This window comes from Branchiostoma belcheri, unplaced genomic scaffold, assembly GCF_001625305.1.
Source record: "Branchiostoma belcheri isolate BF01 breed outbred unplaced genomic scaffold, Haploidv18h27 scaffold38, whole genome shotgun sequence".
Taxonomy (NCBI): Eukaryota; Metazoa; Chordata; class Leptocardii; order Amphioxiformes; family Branchiostomatidae; genus Branchiostoma; species Branchiostoma belcheri.
The window spans coordinates 2,015,764-2,036,993 of NW_017803998.1; the positions used below are offsets into that span (position 1 = coordinate 2,015,764).

Sequence of the window (21,230 nt, forward strand, 5' to 3'; positions counted from 1 at the left end):
ATTAAACAAAGATAGAGAGAACTGAAATGATATGTAGAGTGTGTTCATGTATCCATCTAGAATACCTGTAAATTATCTCTGTGAACAGCAGTACACCCAGAAGCTCCCCCACACGGTCCCACGCTAGTCAGGGATGTGTACTCCAAGATGTCCTCGCTGTTAGCCTCATGACCTAACAATCGACGATCAGCACGGTTCAGAATTTAGTTTCTTTAACGTACGTAGTACTCCCGCTAGTCACTGTCAATGCTACGAGAGGTACCGGTATGGACAATTTTGAATTCCAATTGTTCTTAAAACAGTACTGATGTAGCAATGAGCTTTCAAGTAACACAAGATGGCATATCAGCACCTTGGAGAGTACTTTCTTGTTCGATTATTCCTGTATACGTACTACAAGAGATTGGCGTTATGATGCTTGAAAAGTAAAACGTATTTGGACTAGATACACATTCCTTGTACCTGGACGGGGGCTACTACACACTACGAACCGTCTGAAAATAGTCATATTTTATTCCTTTCTTTCAGAAGGTAGTCGAAAGTTTACCGCAAATGCTGGCAGAAACAAATCCATTGGTTATGTAGCTAAGGCCCAATTGACTTATCAATCAATCGAAACTATTTGCAGAGGAATTAATGATATTGTTACTGACCAACTGAGTACTCGAATGTGAGCCCGGCGGTATCCTCGTCGTCGGAAAACCCGTTGGCCGGCCATCGCGCCACGATGTAGTCATCCTCCACGGTCACTGTCACCTGACCCGAGAACGTCGGGGGCCTCGCGTCAACCACGATCGGTCCGATAGTCTGTAAAATAGACATAACACTCTGTTATAGTTAATACAATAGTTTATTCAATGAGTAATACCTAAGAGCATGCAAATGTTCAAGAGAGACTGATATATATTGAGTGTTTAGAACATACAGGTACACCACGACATCGTCGACGCATGGTGCTGAGCTACATGTACTTCGTAAACAGCACGCAAGGGTATGAAAAAGGACATCTTTGGTGGTTAGTTCAGACTAGGTTAACTGGACGTTCAGACTTTTTGTTGTTGGGACAGATTGATTAATACACTAGAAGTTACCAATAGGTACCTTAGTTGTCGATAGGCCAGCCCTGTTTGTTGCCGTCACGCCCAGGTAGAATTCTTGTCCCTCACCCAGACCTGAATGCCTTTGGTAAGGAACATAAACGTCAATCAATACTAGTTAGGAATACTTTAGAACAGACATGCATATGATATGTAAGAAACAGGAGGAGCCAGTAAAAACCCTTCTGGTCCCAGGCCGGGGTACGAACCCACCTTCTAAAAGGTCTAGACCCCTCGGCCGGGTCAGTTGGTAGCGCCTATAAACCCCCCCCCCACTGTTACAGATAGCCAAGATCTGCGTCAGAATACTTGTTACAAATAGTTATAGGGATGAACTTCAAATGGGACAGTTGAGTCTACCAAAGACTCCTTAATGTAGATCTTACCTAGTTTTGAAGACGGTATGTCCGTGAGTTGAGGTGAGAGGCATGATGTTCGGACTGGAGGCTCCAGATTCAGTAGAACTGAGGCCGACCTGGTAGTCGCTAATCTGACTCTCACCGTCAGAACCGTTCCAGTAAACAACCAGCTGGGGAGAGAAAAATTATAACGATTTATTGATTTATTACACACAGAGGCAACATCGTGATAGGTATAGGTATAGGTTTGGGGCAGAACATAACATAACATAACATCATCATGTGCGTCAACTTTATAAATTTCCTTCTGTATCTCTGAAGTAACTCTTCATTCATCCGTTATGTCAGTAGTGGTCCCACAACTATTCCTTGTTGAACACATTGCACTACATTCAAACCTGCCCGAGCCGCCACCTCTTCAAACCGGCCATCTGACTATAACGACCACCTTTTCCGGGTCATTAATTTTCCCCATAGACGCTCGTATTAAGCGGCCTACCATATGAAGCCATATTGGTCCCTCGTGGCTGGCCTTCTTGGGTGGGTTTGACTGTATGTCATTATCAGAGGATAAGTGTCAATCAACACAGAAGTATAGAGCTTGATAATACTCACATGCTTGTCCACAACCATGAAAAACGGAGATGCCAGGGCTCCATCCGACTCGCACCCAGCAGACGTGGCCATCCTGATGGTTTCTGGATCGTCATTCGAATCTGCGTTGACGTTGACCGTTGGGCGGTCGGTGAAGATGGCGGGATCAGCAACCTGCCTAGCCGCTGAGCTGTTATATACAAAACAAGTCCATAACATCAACGCACCAATCAACACAGCATCATCACCTTGTTTTCCATTGTAGCCCAAGCGACTACTAAAGGTACGAAAGCCTATAACGACATTTATGTCGCCTACGCAAACCATTTACGGTGAGCTGCGCGCGGAAAAATTTTGAGGGGGACTATCATTGTACTTGTGGGCCTTCGTATTTGGTCAATATATTGAGGATTGGTAACTCATAACAGATACTAGTGGATTCTACCGCGTTATTAGAAATAAAAGGATTAGTAAAGCTAAAAATCAAAACTTCACCTGCAAGCAGACGATGGACCGTTTACAGCGACCTTCCTGAGTTGGTCATCCACCATCCAAACGTTCCCGCCGCCATCTTTGATCGCTCCCGTCCTAGCCCGGATGTTCTCGATGACGATGTTGGTTATGGAGGGCGGAGACGTGTCGTACAGAATCCCGTCAGAACACACTGGTTCGGAGGCAGACAAGGCGCGGTTAAAGGCGACCACGGTGCAGTAGTACGTGCCGGGGGAGGACGCCGTGAAACTGTGCTGCAGCTCGGTGGTCGTCTTTTCAGTCGCCTGAAAAAGATCGCACATCGAAATCAGCCCTCAACAAGAAGTCATGAATTTCAGACTTTCAGTAATTTGGTTTGGTGACCTAAGTTCGGCCACCCCTTTTCCTGTGTCTGACCTTTTGACCTCCTGTCATTCTGCATGTCAAACTTCCCCACCACGTGCTGTCAACCTACTCACATGTTCACTGCATATCCTGTGCCTGATCTTATATTTACCTGTCGTTCTGCTTGCAATTCTTTCACCACCCCTACCCACAAACCTAAACCTAGTACTGTCCAGTAAAATAGATGCGCAAACTCACAGCTCAGCCACCTAAAACAGTACTTCTGTACCCCAAAGTAGCATCTGTTAATCATAATATGCAGCTCAGGGATATTTCTACAATCAGTAAATGTTGCAATCTATCTAAAAGTTGTAATATTCAGTAGTGTAAATCGGCACAAGCTTACCGAGTCAGGTACGGGAATGCCGAAGTCACTGGGTATTCCACACCGAGTGCCGAAGAACACCTGGTAGCTCCTCACGCCGCTTTCGTGGTCAAAAAATCCTTCCCAACTGAAGTGCATGTTCGCATCACCACTCTGAAATGCACGTTTGGATTTATAATCACCTTTACTGTTTCCCATTTGACATCAATACCATCAAGTTTTCAATGAAGACAATAGTTTCAACATACCTTTGTACAAGCAAGGACACGCAACATGCTTTGTATTAACTTTAATCGAACACATGTTCCATCAATCGGCCATTCTAGATATGTTTGCTTGCTTGTTTGTTTGTTTGTTTGTTTGTTTGTTTGTTTGTTTGTTTGTTTGTTCGCATTAGATGATTGTCTTACCTGGAAGTCAATGTCAGCCTGACCGGCAAAGTTGTCGGTGACGTGCCCGGGTTCGGGAGGACTGATGTCGATAGTAATCTGTTAAAAAGCACAGGAAATTTCATATAAGTGGGGGTCTATTAGGATTGCCACAACGTAACATACAGTAATATACAGAAGCTGGTGTGTTACGCCTAAAGGCTATACAGATACAGATACAGATACAGAAACTGTACATGGTGCACTGACATGACATCGAGAAAGGATCCAATAGGGGTCATTAATGAATGAATGAAGACCTTTATTGTACAAACATACCCACTGGGTTAAGTACAAATACGTTGTTCTAGAGATACAAACCTGGAGTCTCTCGGTGGTGGACAGTCGAGCACGGTTGGTGACGGTGACGTAGAAGTAGTAGTCACTGTCGTGTTCTCCTATGGGAATGGCCATCTTGGAGGCATCGGGCGCTATCTCGTACTTGGTCATGTAGCAGGGAGTCATGGGGGTGCACTTACACGTGTCTGCAGTACAGGGCTCAGAATCCTGGAAAAAGGTAGTGTCATAACTTTATTAGACTCCATAACACATAGGTCTTATTTTGCATTGCTATTAGGTCGTTCTTTGGGCCATTTTACTTCACACTTGATACGGGGGGCCTATATTCAGTCGAAAACTATTTCCATATAATGCGGTCTCGTTATCTTCTCAACCATCCTCAACTCTTCAGTTGTGTTGAGTTGAGTTATGTTACTAAAGATATCAAAGGAGCAAATGTTGCTACAAATTTACATATATTAGAACCCATTATAATCATGATAATAATGGTTGAAAATATATATATAATCAGAGAAATGGTTAATTCTAACATTGATTATGATAGTGTGCTAGGCTTGATGTTGTGTATAACCAACTTACAGATTCCACGCGAACTGCCAAGTTGCCGTCCCCGTGGACAATGGACTCGTCCGCCATGTCCACAAGTCTCCAGTAGATAGTGTACAGACCGCTGTGGATGTCGTATGTTGTGAACTTCACCCTGTAACCGGGGAAAAATTATATTAAGGAAAAATAATTTAATTTTACTCCTATGTAAAACCTTTTGACCACTTCTGTTGTCTTCTTTAGAATACCCGAGAACCCGGTTGCTCAGTACACGTCACCTTCCGGAAGTGTGACGTAAACACCGGGTCAAAGGTTGATGGAAGTCTGTATCGGCTCCCGTCGCTGTGTTGGGTTATACTGTACACAGAGCTTTCCTAACTCCCCTCAGGAAAGAATTATAGAAACATTTCTATGCAATGTTGTAGATTATAATAGAATATATTAGTTAATATACAACCTTCAACATGTATTAAGTGCCAACAAAGAATGATCACATATATGCATCATAACTCCTTGTGTAACTTACAGGCAGTCGTATAGTTCTCTGGCATTGTGGACAGTTATGCCTTCGATGCCATTTTTCTCCAGCCAGAAGTCTTCTATGATTGGAGGAGAGCTGTCGATATGGATGGATACTTCGTCCATCTGTTGGTTCTCCAAGATGTCAGTTGCCCGGATGTAGACTGTTACAGTGTCACCGTCAACCCTGTAAGAAAAGAGACAGAGGTCAAAGTCTTAAGGTGTGATCACAATTTGTCGTAATTTGTCGTGCGATTTTGATGCTGTACGTAACTTTCAATTTGTAAGAAAATCGACTGCAGAATCTAACATTGCTTTTTTTTAGCAAGAAGACGCCTAAAATTGCGGGACATATGCACGGCTATGCCAAGAATGCAAGTTAAGTATATTTGTGATCGTATGACAATCGTACGACGTATGGAAGCAGGCCCCAACAGAGGCAACATACCGTAAGCTTAATGCTTGAGACGAAGCAACTTGTCATCTATACTCTTCTCGACAATTGTGTTTAATTCTTGACGCCTGAAGCTTAGTCTCAGGCGTCATGGAGCTTGAAGGTCTCGTCCGACAGGAAATATGTAACCCCAAACAGCCGTGCCTAATCGGGGAGGTGCACGTACCTGGAGATGGTAAGAGGCTGGGACCCGGCGTGCAGATCATCCACACTTGTCCACGCACCCGGAGCCTTCGTTGTTCCTCCTTGGTGGTCTACATGGTAGGACGTCTGGAAAGAGAGGGTAGAATGGTACAGAGATTCCATCGTTACTTTCCTGTACTTTTTATTTGATTATTTGATTTAACACGTTACAAAGAACGCCAGCATCACGTAGAAGCTATAGCATTTACTTCAGGGGTATATTGTTTATTTAGCTGTTTTGGGCCGTAGTCAAACATTATACTTACATTTACGTATTACATATCAAAGTAGTACCTATCTTTCTATCTATCTGCATGTCTATGTATCCATCCACGTTATACTTACATTTACGTAATATCATATTAGTACCCATCTTTCTATCTGCCTGTCTATGTATCCATCCATAAATTTACATAGTCCTTTCCAAGCGTATTTCTATATCTAATATTAAGACCTTTATAGTCAATACCTTATGGTATCTTATGGACGAAAAGGAGCAACAAAAAGTTGTTTTGCTTACCTCGAAAGTGACCACTCCCTTCTGGTTGACGATAGCCTGGCGGGACCGTTCCGTGGTGTCCACGTCGTCGTTAGCTGCCGGCAACGGTGCCGTGAACGTCCCGATGGCGTTCAGAAACTTGCCGCGGTGGTGGGTTTGTTGGATGAAGTGGTCAAAATACTCGACGGTGATGAATTGGTCAAGATTTTGCTGCCACTGTATGAAAAAAAATCATAATTTCTATGAATATTTGTGATTCTTGTGATGTTTCTATGAGAAATGGTGACTCTATGATTCTTTGTGATTCTTGCAACTTTTAGTTCCTACTGTTTCACACATAATTCCAAAACAAAAATAGATTTATATATTTTACGACAATGCAATGCCCTTACATACTAATAGCACTATATATTGTTTGAATGTTTGTTTGTTTGTTTGTTTAGGATCTCTATTAGTATCAATTTCACACTATTCGTGTTTTTTTAAGTCACTATCTCAATTTTAATATTGTGTTAGCAATTCTTGTAAGGCAAGTTTCAAAAAGGGAAGGTCTAGCATTCAGGTATCTACCCCCCTACTTCTATACATGCCATTACATACGTCTCTGTTTCGGGGGAAAATAGAGATAAACAAACTAACAAACAGAAAACAAAGTGAACATCTGACCAGGTAGTCCGTGTCCACCACAGTTGTAGAGATCCACATGTCACCGTTCTCAGCCAGATCAGCGCTGGTGTCAATAGTGATGTCTGATGTAGCGTCGTACAAGTAAAACCGACGTGTCCTCTGCAGAAAATGTATCAGAAAATGTCGTCAGCATCTTAGCATGAACGTAATCTCCAAGCAGATCTTTCTTTTGGGTGGCAAAAGACAGTATCCATTGGCCATCCTGTACCCATTGACCATTCTGTATCCTCTGGTCAATGGATACTGTCTTGCCACCGAAAGATCTGCTTGGATACTAGCATGAACGTTCATCTGTGTTGGTATACTTCATTATGACCAAAAGGACTAAACAGAGACGGGGGGCGACACAGGTTACCTCACACGTACGACCCTTTGCTGCAATCACGTGTTTCCGACGTCACGTCACAACTGGAGGCTGTTATTGTCAGTTTTTTTTATCTATTTCAACTTTATTTACATATAATTACATGTAAAAATGGCAAACAGGCCCAATAATGCCTTTACAACTCCCCGACCACATTTAGGAAATGCTAATAACAATAATTGTAACAAAAAGTACCAATGAGATAATAAAGTAATGCAAAATAATGTAATGTATGATAATAAAGTGACACACAAACTTAAGTGATCAAAGAAATTACAAATCACTGGTCACATTATCTAGTTATATTAGTTTAAAGTGGTACCTCCATGTTCCCTGCTTCCAGTCCACCAGAGGCGTCTTCAATATTCAACACCACAGAGAACACGCCCGGGTCCTCACCAGCCATGCTGATCGTGTACTGACTCACGGAGGACTCCAGGGTCTCTGTATTGTATAAAAAGAAATGATTGCCTGATCATTATAAAAAAAGTAACTCTATACTTACTTCTAGGTACGGAAGTATTGTTTTGGGTGGCTGAGCCGTGGATTTGTGTCTCTGTCTATCCTAATTGCTTGGCTTGAAAGGTGGGTGGGAAGGGATTTGGGCAAATGATTGATACAAATGCCAAGCCTAAAGATGACCCAGAACGTACGCACTAGGTAGGAGTAATTGGGCTGTATGTGGAGGAATTCAGGAGTTGGTGCAATACCCGATTGAATAGCATCAAACAATGCATTCACCTTTATTCGCATTCCCTACAGCGTTTGCATTTAATTTTTTTAGAATCGACAAAGGGACGACATTCTTCTTAAAAACCTAATGTAATGCGACCATCCCAATACATATGTATATATATTGTATATTTATTAATTTGACCAACTTACCGTCTATCCAAGGAGCAGCGCTTTCCGTCAGTGTGTCCCCTTGTGTATGGTCCATACGGTACACCCAGATGTGGTAGTTCTGTATACCAGACCCAGTATCACTCCAGCCACTCCAACGGACCGTAATAGAACCCTAAAAACATGAGATACCTTTGACCCAATGTCTACCAGATACCTTTGACCCAGTGATGACGTCACACTTCAAAGAAGCCACTTGACAAGCTTCACTGGGTCAGTCTACTGAGGAAGACCAGAGTAACTGGTCGAAAGCTCTAGGTGAGAGTATTTCTTGTGTTGGATCAAAAGTTTTAACTTTAAACAACATGAGGTGAATCTATTTTTGGTCTTAAGATTCAAGATTGACGTTGAAATTAAGTTCAGGCCACATTGATATGATCATAGGGATGACATTTCCACGCTCATCAATTTCCCCCGTTTTAAGAAAAAAGTCGTAACCTACGGTACATCTAAGCATGTAGCATTGCACTTTTCTTTGATTTGTAACTTTGACCTAAAGTAAATAGAAATATGTCATCATCAGTTTTTATCAAGTGACGGGGTCATATATAACTGGATTTCAAACCAGCCCTAGTGTAAAGAAGTTATCTGTAAAACAGTGCTGCGTATGGCTCAGTGCCCCCCCCCCCAATGGCAAACGCCATCTCGCGGAAAAGAGAGGTAGAACAAGTCGGTGAAACACTATACGACACATCGAATGGTCCAACCTGTTTTGTGAAGGGCTCACCAACGTCCAACATCTGCGCAAACGTCCCGGAATGGGTTGGTGTGGTGGAGTCATACCTGAAAATGATGAGTGAATATTACGAAGGCCCACAACGACACTTCCATACACTTCTTCCGCGGCCCTGCCACACCGCACTTCCAAGGGATATAACTTCCATACACACTATGGAAGTGTCGCTGTGGGCCTTCAGGGAATCTAGAACTCTTCCTGAACTTTAAATAGAATAGAATAGAATAGAATAGAATAGAATAGAATAGAATAGAATAGAATAGAATAAGATAGACTTAAATGGCGTCAATTACAGATGACAATACGTTATCATACACTAGATAAATGAACCAATCACACTTGTCAAACACAGACTCTGAAATGTTGTTTTAGGTGGACGTTTCTACCTGTTACTTCGTGAAGAGTACACATGAAAAATGAAAGGAAAGAGTAGATTGACAGTACCTGTGTTGGGAAAGATTGACAGGCAGAATGACAGGATGTCAAAACGTCAGACACAGGAAATTGGGTGAACGTTAAGTTTAGTTTTCAGGCTGGGAGCGTTATTGTGGTCGGCATTGGGTGAATTCAGGAAGCCGAGGATTTCATATTTCGCGGATTTCTCGACTCAAGAGTTGAGGAAAGTAAAAGTCTTAAAGAAGCTATAACTTGATATACTTACTTCCACTTCGCCCCCGAGGCTTCCGTTTCGTACGGCCCGTCCGTTAAGTCCCGTCTGTAGTTCTGATTGGCATCGTAGTCGTGGTACATTAAGAACCCACCGAGCTTGGCAGAAAATTCGATCTCAATTCTACATACAAACACAGAACATCAACCATTAGAGTCCCATACACTGCAATTCTATCTCAATTCTACATACAAACGCAGAATATCAACCATTAGAGTCCTATACACTGCAATTCTATCTCAATTCTACATACAAACGCAGAATATCAACCATTAGAGTCCTATACACTGCAATTCTATCTCAATTCTACATACAAACGCAGAATATCAACCATTAGATTACCATACACTGCAATTCTATCTCAATTCTACATACAAACACAGAACATCAACCATTAGAGTCCTATGCACTGCAATTCTATCTCAATTCTACATACAAACGCAGAACATCAACCATTAGATTACCATACACTGCAAAACTAAAAAAACAGCGTGAAAGAACCGAAAAAAGACCTTGCGATTTGAAAAGACACATCTTAAGCTTATATGTGATTGATTTTTTTCATATATTTATAGTTGCATATTAAAACTCTACTCCTAATCCATCTACATTAAGGCCTTGCAACGGTCATAGAGACGGGGGAAGCGATAGACTTACTTGTATCTATTCTAGAATCACTAGATCAGGTAACATAGATTAAAGTAATTTCATCTTGATAGTTTTAACATGAAATTTCTAATGACCACAAGTCGACTGAGTTTAAAACCATCGGTGAGTTCTTATATAGTTGTTATATAGAGGCTGTGTCACTATAGGGGCTATACTAGCTCCAAGGATGCCGCTCTATGGAGGCGATTAGAGCAGCCCCTTCTTTTCTTTACTTACGTGTCTCCATGTATGATATTGAGTGACGTGACTCGGTTGTTGGTACAGTCGATGGTAGTGGTTTGAGGAGGGGCATCTCTACTGAGAGCCAGGTCACAGTTGATGGTACCACTAGTAACAGTCTGATCTGTCAAAAGTCGTGAATTGTTCCCTCAGGTTGGTAACTCACTGAATAAAGATACTATTTTTTACGCAGACTTTTATTAAGCCGACGTTTCGGTGACCGTCTGTCACCTTCCTATCTGACTGGTTCACATTGCACTGCAGCACAGGTGTCTCTGCTACAGATGCATTCCCAAATGTACAGCATTTACATATCTACACATATGCGTGATTGGATTACAGGGAAATGTATCTACAATGCGTTCCCAAACGTGCGGAAGTTGGATATATATATATATATACACAATCGCGACACATGTGCTGCAGTGCCATGTGAACCAGTCAGAATTGCCCTGAGGAAGGTGACAGACGGTCACTGAAACGTCGGCTGAATAAAAGTCTGGTTGTGTAAAAAAAAGCCCCTTTACTCAGTGACTTACCAAACTGATGAAACTATTCACGGGTTATAGTAAGAAATCATTGATTTTTTTTGGCACAACTTACGAGTGTTCCTCTTGTGGCTCCAGGTCACTTTGCTCTCCATGATGCCAACTTTGAAATCCCGAATGTAAGAAGGTCTGGCAGGATTGGGTGGAGTGTAGGCATGGTACCATAGAAACTCCAGATTGGTGGGGACCTGAGGGAATAAACGTCATTCGTCTAAATACATTGTGCAAAAGCTACCGGGACCTTTCTCCAAACAAAACTCCAGAAAAAACTGTTCAATTCCACATGACATTCGATCTTTAATCACACCATCAATAAAGGCCTTGTTTCTTTACATGAAATAAAAACGGTAATCTTTTTAAGGTTTTTAAAGCACGCTGTGTGCTTAAAAATAGGGTTTTGAGCAGCGGTATTTTAAGACAATCAAAATTCAAAGGAAATGCGCCATAATCTATTAATATATAGAGGAAACTTTGTTCCGACACAAAATGTTAGTGCATTGAATCGCCAGACCATACTGTTACCAGAAACTTTACATATGCTATTTGATAGTATTTCGTAAGAAGAATAAAGATTCGGACACCCAACAGAGACGGTAGGTGATATAGACTCCCTACTACTCATTTCAAGTTGTTTACCCTTGAATTATGAAGAAGGCGTCAATAGGACAGGCTAAAATTCTACGTGCGCGCTTAAGTCTTCGTGCAGGACCATATTTTGGCTCTGTGTTATGTGCCAACACAGACGAACTTGTATGCCAGGTACGGTACCTTGTTGGTCCAGACATCCAGGTTGTTTTGGTCCAACTCAGACGTTCCACCGGAGCTGTCGTGCAGCTTTCCTAACCAACTCGTGAACGTTGGCTTCTGTTGGACTGAAAAGGAACCGAGTTTTGTCAGATGAACCATCCCGTAATATCTCGTTCATTGCATACAAAAACCCCCACGGCATTCTTATAACTGTTAATATTATACAAGGCGTCCTTAAATGCCTATCACCAGATGTATCTACCATATATTTACGTTCAATACTCTACACTTGAACGATAAATGTACCAAAAGCTCTTTATATACAACTAAGTCTTTACTTTTAGTTAGCTTATTTTCCGACATGATTATACAGAGTGGTCCACTCAACACTGCTTTGCAGTTGGGCCCTGTAAAAGTCAACGTTTTGGTAACCGTATGTCAACTTACTCGGGGCAATATTGGCTTGTTCAACTTCGCAATGCAGCTGGGTGTCTCTGCTGCAGTGTTTTGAATGCGATCCCAAACGTAGAGTATCTTTAAGGTAAATCGATCAAACTATCGAACTAACTCAAGTCCTAAAGAATCCTACCTTGTCTCTTCTCTTACTCAAACAAGCTTTGAAAAACCATCTGATAAATGAACCTAGCCCCCTAGGTAGTTTCATTTAGTGTTTTTCTCTTATTTTAACTCATACCAATTATCATCATTATCATTATTGCACTGTACTTATAACTTACATTACCTTATTTCATTGGCATTAACTTATACCGTACATTATTTTATTATCCTTACTGTATTATTTCCATCTTCTATTGTATTATTTCCATTTATTGATTATATTTAATTTTGTATAGTTTAGAGGAGGAGGGCCTTGTATAAGCATTCCATGCTTCTCCCCTCCTCCTGCACTTGTTTTATCCTTGTTATTATTACTATATTATTATTGTCTGTTTTGTTTATGTGCAAACTAATAAAATCAAATCAATCAATCAAAAATCAAGGTGAAACCATAAATATACGTGTATATATTCTACGTGTTAACGTCAATGAGTATTGCACAGTAATAATAGACTTACTGTTTCTGCAGTGACTACCAGTGAAACCAGAAGTGCACGAGCAGGTCTCAATCCGGCCACACGATCCAGGGAAACACAGGTTACTGTCACTTCTCCACGAGCATCGTTCTGTTGAAAGAAAGATTGTGATTGGTGGGGCAATCGCATTCCATGATTGGTCAGTCAAGCACGTCGGCAGAACGTACTGCGCCTGCGCAAAACCTTGTTTTTCGTGGTTTTCGTTGGATTTTTGGTCAACGTTGCATCAGAATTTTGCCTGTTGCAGACGATATCTTTTCCTACATAACATTTGGAAACTACAGAACCTTATATGAGTAAATAGGACCTTATATTAGACGTTCTGCCGACGTGCTATTAATACTATTACACTCTCTACAAGACGTATGTCTTCACAGTCTGGTATAGATTCAATTAAGGTATACTTCAGAATACATTGCACCTTATAGTAGATTGGCTAGAATACTACATTGGCCGGGTCGGGGACGCCACAAACTTCCTACAACTAGTGATCCTTGTCAGGGCGTCACAGAAGTGGTGGATGTCTCATTCCTTGCCAAGGTCATGCTACTCAGTTGAAACATTGGGCAAGGATCCGATTTACTGTTCAATTCTGTCACATAATGCTAGTTTGTCTTTCTTTGCTAAAAAATCTTGTGACGTCCTAAATAAAATGGTTTATTGGCCAAACATCACCCGTGCAATCGCAGCCTTATAGTGCTGAATTGATGCAGGGTTTATAATTAGATGATACAAATGGTACACATAATAATACACATAATACACATGATACATATTTGTTCCACATTTTTGTGGAACTGCCACAAGGGTCTGTGCGGCTGCCATTCGGCGCCACAAAGTGACCTCAATACCAACCACAGTTAGGTACCCATTCACACCTGGGTGGAGTAAGGAAGTGGAGTAAGAAAGTGCCTTTCCCAAAGACACAACGTCGGGGCGCATGTCCAGACATGTCCCGAGTACGACTGGGGATCGAACCCGGGTCTTCCCGGTTCACAGTCGAATGATCTACCACTACGCCACCCGACGCCACAATAGTTTCCTACTTACGATAGCAGTTCATTCCAGAAGCGTCATACGCCCTCGCCCCGGGTCCATAGTCGTGAACACACCCTGGGCACTGGTCGTTGTCGCACAGGTGAGAGTTACACAGGGGGTCGGTACAGATTCCTAGAGACCAACACAGTGAAACATATCAGATCGAAGCCTAAATCAAAGCGAATCTATTCGGCTAGATCCATACTATTTTCTGTCTTAGTGGGAAAAGGGGGCATAGACAATGAGTCAACTGTATTCTTTCAAAGAACTCGTAACGTTAGACCGGTCCCAAACTGTCCATCACAATTAGCAGTGCAGCAAATGAGAGAATAACAATCAGATGTTCAACCAATGAGAGAGTATGTGCGTCAATTATTTGCATTTTTATGTTTGACGGAGGTTGGCCGGGTTACTATTGGCAGGGTTTTTAACAATTCCTGTAAATATTGTACAGGAAACGCAGTGGAGGATGAAATGCACTTTATTTGTCATTGCTCTCATTATAGCACCGAAAGAGATCAGTTATTTGAAATGGCCACCAAAATGTTCCCCAGCTTTATTCACCTTCCCAGCCTACAAAAAACTGCATTTCTATTAACACCTCCCAATTCATATATCTCGCAAAACGTCGGCCATTTCATACTCCACTGCACACGGAAAAGAAATCAAACCCAACAATAACTACAAATGTATATATAAAGTAGCATTAGCATCACTTATTATCATTCTACTGTATACTGTTGTTATCATGTTCTTGCAATTAGCCCTCGGGCATGAATTTGCAATAAACTTTCTATAAATTTAACAGCTATCAGAAAGATCTGCATATTAGTAGTTTGCTTACAATGGTATTCAAGAAACAGGTTTGCAGTTATTATTAGTGGTAGTATTTGCAATGTTTGGAAAGTATACAGGAAAAACATCATGTACGTAAATACAAAATTTTACCTAAAATGAAGTTTATATCTATTCGCTGGCTTGTACTTACGGATACATCGGTTTTGAGTGTGCTCGTAGCCACTGCAGCAGAAATATGTTGTTTTGGGGCAGGTTGTTTCCCGATATCCTGTTCGGTACCTGTTGGGGAAAAAGTCGTTGTTGTCAATGCCAAATATGGCTTGAACTAATCACTCGTCAGCCAATCAATAACGTTGTCTCTGAACACATATTATATTAACTTTCTGTTGTTTCTAATTGTTTAGAATGACTACCAATAGAAGGATGCACCGTTATGACACAATTTATACATTGTAAAGACCTAACAAACTTACTAATAAATGGTTTTTATTGTCCAAACAGTACCCGTGCAGTCGCAGTCTTTATACGGCTGAATTGATGCAGGGTATCATATAATAATCAATACAAATCACAACAATTACAACAATCAAATAATACACATGATACACGTATTTGTTCCACAATTATTTTTTGTGGAACTGTCGCAAGGGTCTGTGCGGCTGCCATTTGGCGCCACAAGGTGACCTCAATACGACTTTCCCCAACCGAAGTTAGGTACCCATTCACACCTGGGTGGAGTGAGGAAAGTCGTGTAAAGTGCCTTTCCCAAGGGCACAACGTCGGGGCGCATGTTCAGACATGTACCGGGTACGACTCGGAATCGAACCCGAGTCTCCCCAGTTCATGGTCGATTGCTCTAACCACTACACCACCCGACGCCTCCGAAACTTAAAAAAAAAACAGGCTGTGGCAGAGCCAATCACAGACAAGGATCTAAGACAGGATTTTCATAAACGAGTCAGTTGAATTTTAAAGCACACATGCACGACAATCCGAAGAATGCCGTCGGCTTGCGATCGTACGGCAATCGTAACAGATGCTGCAGATTCTACATGTGCGTACTCTGTACAACGTTTCATTCACGGCACATTCAAGTTGTCAATACCAAATATGGATTGATCCAATTACACATGAGCCAATCAACAACATTATCTCTTCCTATATACACGCATTACCTTCCCGTTATATGTACCAGGTACAGGTGATACAGATTGTACAATGTACTTACTCAGTACAGGTTGACCATCCAAGTCCGAAGATGCCACAGTTGGTTGAGTAACGCTGTTGGTACGACTCCGTACATGGGCACGAGGTACTACCCGTACAGACATTGGGTCTGAGGACCAAAAACACAAACAAATATTGGTCATGGCATATTCTATAGTACCAGCGAATCTTACAATCTAGGGCTAGTTAGAAACTGACAAGGACAATGAGTACAGAATGTATTGAAGAATCGTATAAAACCATATGCTAACATGAAGTTCTACTAAATTTCTACTAATCTAAGGTTCTATCTAAGATTCTATATCTATTTAATCAACTTAACGTTACATGTATGTGACAAAAAGAGGAGATGTAATACATGGTACAAGGTAAGGCGGACATGGCAACTGCCATTCCATTTCTATTTCAGCTGTTAGGGGCGAACCCACCGCACTTATCGACAAGAGTAGGACTTCTTCCCGGTGTGAGTGGTTCAAACCTTACGCAGCTTGTACTTAGGCCACACTGACTTAATTGTATGGATGATATCCGCGCGCGCATTGATTTTCGTCTGTCACCCTCAAAAAAAAAAAAGAGATCAAGTCCACCGAGGCTCGGGCCTGGCTCTAGGCCTGGGTAGTCCATGGTAGTCATCATCAGCGACAAAACGGAGCCTAGCACCCAGGCTATCGAATTCGAAGCTCCGCGACTCAAGAACTCAGTACATAAGTACAGTACCGATTCATAAATGCCGCAAAAACCCAGCATGTCGTATACGTTGCTAAGTACTGCCGCAAATTCACAACACCAGCTTTGTATTCCTGTGGTTTAGTAGCATTTTTATTTTTGGCCGGAATTTTTTTTTATTCGCCCGCGCGCACTAGTTTGGGGGTCTTCAGAGGATGTCATCCATAAAATTAAATCGGTGTGGCCTTACATGTGCAAAACTGGTGTGTTTTGTAGCTGCAGGTGGTTTACTGGTTATGCGAAACAAACAAACAAACAGACTTACAGTTGAGAGAAGGTTGCCTCTGCGTTCAGAATTGCAATAGCGGCGTCGGCCTCTGCGTTGATTCTTGCGTTCTCTGCGTCCACGTCAGCCACCTGTCCCGTAAAAGCATTAAGGATAACCAAGGCGAGCTGCGAGGTCCTCCAGCCTTCGACTTGGGCAACCGTACAGAACTCGGTGGCTGTGACCTGTGTCGGTAACTCTGCTGTCAGAAGCCACACCAGACAGCACAGCTTCAGCAGGCCTCCTGCCGACATGGTGTCAGCGGTGGGATTTCTGTTATGAAAGGAGATACATTTTTAATGATTTTATATGTTGTATTACAAAATCCATTTCCTAGAAATGTTTCTTGTTTGTTGAAGGATGTTAAGTTTGCATTGTCAATAATTAACTTTGGGAACAAAGTTTTCTAACACGCGCACGTATACACAAAAGAATGTACACACACACGAACACATACATTTATGTATCTGTATTGCCGGTACACACACACATAAACAAACAGGTACATTGGACACATGGCCATCTACATATTACGCACATACGCACACACATAAATACATACCTATATACACATTCAAACACACACACACACACGCGCACATACAAATATACATGTACACGCACACATATAAACACGTGTACACACCCACACACACAAACACACATAAACCCAGACCTACTTTACTTTGAATGTTGACTCTATATAGCTTTTTGAGTAGAGACTTACGCTAAAGAATCTTAGTTGCCCATAAAGACAGCAACACAATATATAGGTGTCCCCGCAGCGTTAGGAAATGCTCCCCCTCCCCACCACGTATCATTAGTGATATATCTTCAAGAATAACAGTGGCCCACTACACTACAAACAAAACAAGACATTTTAAAGAATTGGAAGAAAACAAAGAATATAACGTGATCATACCTTGTACTGAATCCAACGCGGACGATGCGAATTATCGCCGGGAAAGAGTGTCAAACCTCCCGGGATGTCCACACGAACACAGCGGCGATTACCTGCACGGTTGTGTGCTGAAGTACCTAGCGACCGCCGGCGCCGACCTGCGCTACTGACAGCCTAAAAGAGGGATGAGGTCTTCTGCACGGTCCAAGGATCTTCACGCTTTTTGCCTCCCCCTCGCCTGCGAAATCCTTAAGTTATTGACAAAGCCCTGCATAGCCAGGGAGTACGCCTTGTTGTTCCGGTGAAAAGAGCCTACCTGGACCCACCTACCTACACGGTTGGCGACCACAAACCATTGGCAAAATGGGTCATTGGAAAAGCTATTCAAATACAGCTGAGAAAAAGCAGAACCATCCTCTAACACTTTGTATACATCTCTTTTGTCCTCTCCTTCAAAATTCAACCTATAGATGTGTGATCACCATAAATGTACAATTTCCTGAAGTATTATAGTTGTATGAAGTGATATCTACGTAAGGTCATTTTGGAAAAGAGATTCTAAACTATGACTACAGCACTGGGTAGCATTTAGACATAGATGTTTGACTGTGAAACTTCGGCAGTCGTTTTCATGGTCGTTTGACGTAAAGAAGCATCTGTCTCCCTTAGCTATCAGTAACGCTTGTCATCAAGAAACGTAAAAGCTTCTAACCATGGATAACTTCGAGTCTAAACATCTTTAAACACCGTTAACTTTCCAAGGACACTTGGGTTATTTTTGATCTTAATCTTACGCGATCTTCTTTTTTTGTTTATCGTGTTATTTTGTTTTACGTGAATATAAATTCTATTCCTTATGATCATTATTCTGTTTGATGCTATAATACTAGAAGTGTGCCGCTTCCTTTTTTTTCACACAATTAACACGTTTTTAATACCATTTAACGCTATCGCTAGGTTTTGTCAGTGGGTTCTGTCGTTTTCGTCTGTCAAATGTCTAAAATTCAAAAATCTACGATAAGAATTATACAATGAAAAATCTGATCAATTTTCTTTATGTATGTAGTGTCGGTCTAATTAATCAAAATATTACAATTCTGTATACTCTTTTTTTCCTTTTAGAGAGTCTTTTGTTTATCTTAAGTCAATGACGACTGTATGTGTTACCTAAGCGTAAAAACACGGCACCTTGACGCTTAACCTGCTTTATTCTGTACGCTATTCAGGTTTGTTTACCATGAAAACTCGGCTGATTTAAATTCTTTATCTTTGAGTACAGTCAAGGTCCGTGAATCTTTCAACAGTCAGAAGTTTGCATGCAGAATAGCTGAGATCCTGTCCCCTGACAAATCCTTTTCTGTTCTTGAACTGTCGCACGACGGCCAGCTTGACTACTCTTTTTAAGCCTCAACAGAAGAATCAATATTGAGTAACGTCCCCTGATTCGGCATTAGTACAAATTTCCATGACTTTTCATGAGATTTGGCTCTGTTTTCCCCTGTTAACCTGAGATTGCTCAGGCCTCTGTCTCTGTGATCTTCCTCTTCAGGTGAGCTGGAACCTCCCAACCTTATCCTGGTATCTTTGCCGGGAGGTTACGAAACGGAAAAACTTGAAAAACTAAGGAAAAAGGCTTAGAAAGGAAACTAAAACTCCTAGAGAAAGTGGAGTTCTAGAAAACGCAGCAGGTCGCCTCGCAAGGCATCATGGGAGTCATGGGGGACTTTTCATGAGGCTTAAGCACCTGCCACACATTCAGAACCTTTTCCAGACCAACAGCCGACCAAAGTTGGTTGAAGTTCTGGAGTTGTCTGACCAGAGTTGGGCCTCGCCTACATTTCTAAGCAAATTGAATCGAATTTGAGTCAAATTTGAGTCAAATTTCACTGCCAGCGACGCCCCGATCTAACTTGGACGATCGCACGATGTGTGTGCACGGAAACATAACGCAAAATACTAGCACAAAAAGAAGTTTTGACAAAAAATAAACTCTTTGAACCGTGTAAGTGTCGTATCTTTGTCCACAACTGCATTGTTTTCTTAACATTTACTGCTCTATAAAAAGAATAGAACAAAAATAAAGCAGACTCACAGAAAAAACGTTGGATGTACTTTTCTTATATAGACATGCTCTAATTTCATTGAGAAGAGCTCATTGTTCTTGCATAAAAAAACAGCACAGAACATTAACCACAGGAATGCAGCAAAAGGCCTTTATTCAAAAGAATTCGGAAATGTATTATACATTTGTATGCGGTCAATGTTCAAACAATGTCTGCAATGCAGATGTTTTAGTCCAACATACATGACTGCCACAGCGGTTTCGGTCGTTTTCATGTGTCAGACGCTTTTTAGAAATCCACAATAGAAACTATGTACAAAATCTATTTATGTATGAGGTGTCCTTTCACGGCAATACTATATCACTCGATAACTTTGGATTTTTACAAAGAAGAAACCCTTTGACCAGGTTGTTGTCGTTACGCACAGAAATGTACAAGGTCAGGAACATTGAATAGGATTGAACACAAATATAGTTACCAACTTTTAAGAAAACAAAACAACCCATAACATTTATAATTTTTGCGTTCCTGTCAAACTAAAATAACAGTTTTGGTACATAACAAAGCGTTGCTATGAAGGTTTACTATGAAACAAGTACAATGTAGCACAAATAGGCATGTTCTATTGAGTGTACATCCTCCCCCGACGGATCTCAGTTTGGTGTTCCGTGGAGTTTACATCCCCCCGCCGGCTCTGAGCTTGCTCTGCATCCATCGCTCCTCCCACTTCTGTTCCCTCTCCAACAGCTGTTCCCGGAGGTCGTACTCAGGGGTTCGTCTTCTCCGAGCTGGGAACGAGAGGCAAAGAAAGATTTAATAAACTATATCAGCAATTGATGCTAATAACTTTATTTTACCTCAACGCTTTTTGACTAGGGCTCGAATCCGAGCTTTTGCCTTTCTTTCCTTTTTTTTACTAAACGTTATACCTTTACCTTTTTTTCATGATCCTCCCTTACATTTGCAATTCAAATGTTGCCTTTCCTGGTACATAATACGTCTTATATGTTTCTGGACCTTAAAAAGTATTGATACACTTGGATATGGCATCGACCAGTCAGCGATATGGCACCGAAAGGCGACGACCGTTCTGAAAGGCGACGACCGTTCTGAAAGGCGACGACCGTTCTGAAAGGCGACGACCGTTCGGAAAGGCGACGACCGTTCGGAAAGGCGACGACCGTTCGGAAAGGCGACGACCATTTCATGACAACACATGGCGGGCACACTCAAGTTATATCAACTTATGTTATGCCACCACCAACACAGAGTTGGTACAGGACATGACAATACTCATTTTCACTTGAGTTAAGTGCGGAAAGTCGTGTAAAGTGCCTTTCCCAAGGGCACAAGATCGGTGGCATGTCAGGACTCGAACCCGGGACCTCTTGGTTCCGA

General features: G+C 41.7%; 1 protein-coding gene and 1 pseudogene across 1 annotated transcript in view; both read right to left on the reverse strand.

The window, feature by feature from the left end:
• Window positions 1–17,932, reverse strand: part of LOC109476568 — a 38,619-nt gene extending 20,687 nt beyond the window's left edge. The window contains exons 1-27 of the mRNA XM_019777553.1: window positions 17,791–17,932; window positions 16,869–17,141; window positions 15,879–15,986; window positions 14,841–14,929; window positions 13,865–13,984; window positions 12,797–12,904; window positions 11,742–11,845; window positions 11,029–11,161; window positions 10,423–10,549; window positions 9,532–9,660; window positions 8,842–8,917; window positions 8,117–8,249; window positions 7,554–7,675; window positions 6,847–6,966; window positions 6,202–6,396; window positions 5,665–5,768; window positions 5,052–5,231; window positions 4,559–4,679; window positions 4,001–4,186; window positions 3,662–3,739; window positions 3,273–3,404; window positions 2,546–2,826; window positions 2,072–2,240; window positions 1,484–1,626; window positions 1,102–1,180; window positions 654–807; window positions 66–172 (exon numbers count right to left, since the gene is read on the reverse strand). Coding sequence (XP_019633112.1) covers window positions 66–172; window positions 654–807; window positions 1,102–1,180; window positions 1,484–1,626; window positions 2,072–2,240; window positions 2,546–2,826; window positions 3,273–3,404; window positions 3,662–3,739; window positions 4,001–4,186; window positions 4,559–4,679; window positions 5,052–5,231; window positions 5,665–5,768; window positions 6,202–6,396; window positions 6,847–6,966; window positions 7,554–7,675; window positions 8,117–8,249; window positions 8,842–8,917; window positions 9,532–9,660; window positions 10,423–10,549; window positions 11,029–11,161; window positions 11,742–11,845; window positions 12,797–12,904; window positions 13,865–13,984; window positions 14,841–14,929; window positions 15,879–15,986; window positions 16,869–17,122 — 3,552 coding nt within the window. The 5' untranslated portion in view covers window positions 17,123–17,141; window positions 17,791–17,932. The remainder of the gene's footprint in view (window positions 1–65; window positions 173–653; window positions 808–1,101; window positions 1,181–1,483; window positions 1,627–2,071; window positions 2,241–2,545; window positions 2,827–3,272; window positions 3,405–3,661; window positions 3,740–4,000; window positions 4,187–4,558; window positions 4,680–5,051; window positions 5,232–5,664; window positions 5,769–6,201; window positions 6,397–6,846; window positions 6,967–7,553; window positions 7,676–8,116; window positions 8,250–8,841; window positions 8,918–9,531; window positions 9,661–10,422; window positions 10,550–11,028; window positions 11,162–11,741; window positions 11,846–12,796; window positions 12,905–13,864; window positions 13,985–14,840; window positions 14,930–15,878; window positions 15,987–16,868; window positions 17,142–17,790) is intronic.
• A 2,042-nt stretch (window positions 17,933–19,974) lies between these two features.
• The window catches only part of LOC109476489, a 13,420-nt pseudogene continuing 12,164 nt past the window's right edge, over window positions 19,975–21,230 (reverse strand).